We start from the raw sequence: 5,658 nt of genomic DNA on the forward strand, positions 1-5,658 counted from the left end.
TTTTTTTTGTGCATCAATGTTCACAAGAGAAATTGGTCTGAAGTTCTCTTTTTTTGTTGAGTCTTTGTGTAGTTTAGGTATCAAGGTGACTGTGGCATCATAGAATAAGTTCATCAGTGTTCCTTCTGTTTCTACTTTGTAGACTAGTTTGAGGATTATTGGTATTAGCTTTTCTTTGAATGTCTGGTTGAATTCTGCACTAAAATCATCTGGCTCTGGGCTTTTTGGGCTGGAAGACTTTTAATGACTGCTTCTCTTCCGTTAGGGCTTATAGGGCTGTCTAAATAGTTTACCTATTTAACTTTGATAAGTGATATCTGTCTAGAAAATCATCAATTTCATTAAAATGTTTCAATTTTGTGGACTACAGACTTTTGAAGCAAGACCTAATGATTCTTTGAATTTCCTGAATGTCTGTTGTTATGTTTTTTTTTCATTTCTGATTTTGTTTGTTTGAATACTGTGTCTCTGTAATTTGATAACTTTGGCTAAGGGTTTGTCTATCTTGTTGATTTTCTCAAAGAACCAGTTCTTGGTTTCATAGATTCTTTGTATTGAATTCTTTGCTTCTAACTGATTGTATTTCAGCCCTGATTTTGATTATTTTCTGCCTTTTACTCTTCTTTGGTCTGCTTAATTTTTCTTTTTTCCTAGAGTTCTCCTTTATACAAATGATAAACTGGATGAGAAAGAAATTCAGGAAACAACACCCTTTACAATAGTCACAAATAATATAAAATATCTTCATGTAACTCTAACCAAGCAAGTAAAAAAATCTGTATGACAACCATTTCAAGTCCCCAAAGAAAGAAATTGATGAAAATATCAGAAGATGGAAAGATCTCACATGTTTATGGTTAGGTAAGAGTAACATAGTAAAAATGTTCATCTAGTCAAAATCAGTCTGCAGATTCGATGGAATCCCATTCAAAATTCCATGCATTTTTATAGACCGACTTGAAAGAGAAATTCTCAACTTCATATGGAAAAACACAAAACCTAGGATAGTCAAAATAATACTGAACAATAAAAGAAATTCAGGTGGAATCACCATCCCTGAAATCAAGCTATACTACAGAGCAATAGTGATTAAGAAAAAAACCTGCATGCATGGTATTGGCACAGAAACAAACACATTGGTCAATGGAGTCAAACTTAAGACCAAGAAATTAACCCACAGACCTATAGATACTTGATTTTTGATAAGGAAGTGAAAAGCATATAATGGAAAAAAACATCTTCAACAAATGGTGCTGGTCCAATTGAATGTCTATATGTAGAAGAATGCAAATAGATCCATATTTATCACCATGCACAAAACTCAAGTCCACGTAGATGAAGAACCTCAACATAAAACCAGATACTCCAAATCTAATAGAATAGAAAGTGAAAAATAACCTTGAACACATTGGTACATGAGACAATTTCCTAAACAGAACACAAATGACTCAGTCTCTAAGATCAACAATTGATAAATGGTCCCTCATGGAACTGCAAAGCTTCTGTAAGGCAAAGGACACTGTCAATAGGACAAAACAGCAGCCAACAGATTGGGAAAAGATTTTTTGCCAAGTCTACATCTGACAAAGGGCTCAGATCTCCAAGATATAATGAACTGAAGAAAGTAGACATCAACATACCAAATAATGGCCAGTTATTGGTTGACCATTCCCTCAGTCTCTGTTCCTTCCCCTGTTGCCTGCATGTATTGTAAACAGGATAAATCTTGGGTCCAAAGTTTTGTGCTTGGGTTGGTGTCCTTATTGCTCCACCAGAGTTTTGCCTGGCCCCAGGAGGCAGCCTCCCCAGGATCCATATTTCCAATGCTGTGAGTCACAGCTAAGGTTTTTGGGTTGTTGATGGCAAACTTTTTGAGTTCTTCCACCCCAACTTGAGACCCATCCCATGGGCAAACACCAATTCTTGACACTATTAATGACACTGTGTTATGTTTGCAGACTGGAGTCTAGCATGGCTGTCCTTTAAGAGGATCCACCTATCAGTTGAACCAGACAGATGCCAACATCCACGGTAAAACAGTAGGTGGAGCTTGGAGACTATTATGAAAGAGTTTGGGGAAGGATTGAGGGCCCCTAAAAAGATAGGAACTCCACCAGAAGACCAACAGAATGAACAAACCTGGACCCTTCAGGCTCTCAGAGACTGAACCACCAACCAAAGAGCATTCATGTGTTGGACCTAGGCCTCCTTCCACTTATGTAGTGGAAGTATAGCTTGGTCTTCGGTGGGTACTGAACAACTTGAGGAGGCTATCCCAAAAGCTGTTGCTTGTCTGTGGGATATGTTTTTCCAGCTCAGTTGCCTTGTCTGGCCTCAGTGAGATGGGATGCACCTAGTTCTACCTTGACTTGCTATGGCAGGGTGGGGGGATACCCAGGGGGAGACTCCACCCTCCCAAAGGGAAAGGAGAGGAGAGGATGGGGGCACAACTGTGGAAAAGGGGGTATGTGTGGGATGTACAGTAAATAAATAAAAATAAACAAAACAGAATAAAACAAAACAAACAACTAGAATAAAACTTTATTTTGTTTTTGTACTTACAAATAGAATATAAATCTTTTAATCTATATATGTATCTATCTCCTTTTAATAATGGGAACATAGGATTGTTGAGATGATTCTCTTACTGCTGATTGATCTGACGACTTGCACTTGATTCCCAGGATCCACTTGGTAAAAGGATTGAACTGACTCCTGCAAGCTATCTTCTGACTTCCACATGAATGTCATGGCAAGTGTGCATGTACCCACCCACAGATAATAAATAAATACAAAATTTATATGTCATACTAATGATGTAGTTTGAATATAGGTTTTCTTATTAAGAGCAATTCTGCAGTGAGTTTCTTCTTGTGTGTACTTCTGCATTTCTACAAATTTATAAAATCATTTATCTAGAAAAAAACCGTCAGATAATAGGTTTTAGTTTGAAGGATGCTTTTTGTATTGTTAGCTCTTCTTAAATTATTTAGCTTGTATCTTTGGAGGGTGCACACAAATGCATTTCCAGATATTGATTAGAAAAGCCCCATGTGGTTGAAGGGCACATGAAGAGAGAAAGAGAGGAGTTTTCAGGAACTTAAATTTTAGAAGCTTTTGCTTTGGTGTTTGTATCAACTATGATTGCACACTAGACCCACCTGGAGTACTAAAAAAAGCTTCTAAGAACACCAGAAATCCTTATTTGATTATTGTGAAATGCAAAGCTGGACTAGATGATGTTTTCAAGTAAGACCTTGGTATTCCAATGTGTAGTGGATGTCAAGAGTCACTGCCTTGGAGTCAGAGAAAGTGGGAGATAAACAGAGCCCTAAGGACAAGAATATATTAAATATCACAAAGACTGTGCCCACAGAGCACTAGAGAGCAATGTTGATCTATCCTGAATAGAGACTTTGCATCAGGTGAAGGAACCAGTTTGTGTTTGATAAAGGAAGGTGCAGAGAAAAGAGAGATCCAGGTAAGGGAAATGTGGGGGTGGTTGTCCATGTTGTGTGGTCCTCCATGTTGGGTGCTAATATCCGAATCTACTTTGTAAGTACAGATGAATTTGGGACTGAAGTTGTTTCCATGTTCTTCTCAATCCAGGGTTGCTCTGAATCAGTAAAATTGAGTGGCCGGCTGGGTAGACAGGCAGAATGATTCTGAGGACAATACTCCAGAAGAGGCTGGTGCTGACTATGTTGAATGTGGACAGAAACAGAGCAGCTGCATTTAAAATGTAGAGAAAGGAAAAACAGCTGGTTTCTTTGACGGCTTGCATATGAGCCTCTATGTGTGGGTTTCTGGAGCCAGTGGCACTGTTTTTTATACGCACGATGTGTCTCCTGAGAGAGAAAATCAGAAGAGTAGCTGCTGCAATGAACACTGTCAGAGGAGGGAGGATTCCAAAACTGAATAAACACATTACATTGACCACAATGGTCTCAGTGAAGTACAATTTCCTGGTGAAGTTGCAGGTGTTGACACTTAGAGAACTGTTGTTGTAAACAGTGTATTTGTGGTTCCAGAAGAACATGCTGGAGCTGAAGGAAATAAATACGGAAAGCCACAGAAGCCAGGGCATTAATCCAGAAATTCTCCACTTTAGCTTGAAGAACAGGGGGTAAGAAAAATTGGCAATCTTCACAAAGTGGAAGAAACTAAGCAAAGCAGCAAACCAGAGGCTACAATAATTTAAGAATACAAAACTTACATTTGAGACTCTATATAAAACACTGTTTTCTAAAAAAACATTGAATATGGAGGAGATCATTTCTATCAACATGATGCTTTGGAGGCCTATTCTGGACACACTCAGAAGAATCAGAATCCTAGTAGTTACAGAACTTGCCTTTTTCTGAACCCATGAGACTACATTCAGAGTCATGATGATCCCACTCGCAATGATACCTACGGTGCACTCAGTGGCCACAAGTGTTAAAATCAAGATGGACAATGGTAGAACATCTTGTTTCCAGTAGTTGCTAGGGTGAGCCATCCTGGGTGGTTCCTCTTTGGAGGCTGCAGGAAAATCTGTCCCTGAAATTCACCCAGCAGGTCCCTGACAACTCCTATGACTTAAGTCATAGAAGGAAGAAGCTCATGTACCATTCCCAAACATATTCAGTTTGTTTATCTTTTTTAATAAAATAAACTCAATTTGTGTATTCCAAAATACTTGTATCTAAATACAGAGATGCAAATGATGGGATTATTTGCTTTCATGTCCTCTCCCTAGATTTGGATGTGTTTATGTTAGTTTGGTCTGGACTCCCAGGGAAGCACCTGTAATGGCTTCAGTTTCATAAACCACTAACGTGGTATTGAGAACAATGCTTTTGACTTGTTCAGCTTAAAAATTTAATATAATAAACCAACTCCCTATTGAATGAATTTTCACTTGTGAATTCAGGAAATGAAGATAAATCAATGATCTCTCTGTGAATTTTTAGATATCAGTTTCGAGTGTTTGAATTTATTAAAATTCATGGCATAGGTATATATGTACTCATACTATTTTGTGTATGTACTTATTTTGTGCTAATGTATAAATAACACACACACGTGTACACACACACACACACACACACACACACACACTCACACTTCAACATTATGCAATTCTACCATATTCATTTTGTAGATGAGGAAATTCAGTTATGCAGAGATTTAAAAACATGTCTAAAGCACACAGCTTAAGATTGAGAGACTGGTATTCAAATCCAAGTCACTTGAAGTCATTCTCTTTTTGAGAAGTTTTGATAATTTTATACATGAGTGCTGTATTTGCATCATTTCCTACTTTTTCTCTCCCCAGTCCAATGTCTCCTGTGTACTCTTCTATACCCTTTTATTAGATAAAACACACACACACACACACACATGCACGCACGTACACACACACACACACACACACACACACTACTGAGCCCATTTAGTGTTATTATTTGTGCTTATGGCAGACCAGTTGAGAGTGTATAACCTGGATAACATAATGTATCAGAGGGCTCATGCCTGTAAAAAACAATTCTCTCAGCAGTCATTGGTTGTTTGTTGCTCTTTGTTTAAGGATGGGAACCTGTAAAATGTCACCTTCCATGCTGGCATTTCAACTGGTTTCATGCACTATACAGTTGTTCTTCCTCTTCCTCTTCT

At 38.1% G+C, this 5,658-nt stretch overlaps 1 protein-coding gene across 1 annotated transcript; it reads right to left on the reverse strand.

Annotated features, from left to right (window-relative positions):
* Nucleotides 1–3,535: 3,535 nt before the first annotated feature.
* On the reverse strand, nucleotides 3,536–4,501 carry LOC117720995 (taste receptor type 2 member 39-like). Its single transcript, XM_034519685.1, has one exon. It carries the CDS (start codon nucleotides 4,499–4,501, stop codon nucleotides 3,536–3,538), a length of 966 nt encoding a protein of 321 aa, XP_034375576.1.
* Nucleotides 4,502–5,658: the final 1,157 nt, after the last annotated feature.

Source organism: Arvicanthis niloticus, chromosome 15 (genome assembly GCF_011762505.2).
Source record: "Arvicanthis niloticus isolate mArvNil1 chromosome 15, mArvNil1.pat.X, whole genome shotgun sequence".
Classification (NCBI taxonomy): Eukaryota; Metazoa; Chordata; class Mammalia; order Rodentia; family Muridae; genus Arvicanthis; species Arvicanthis niloticus.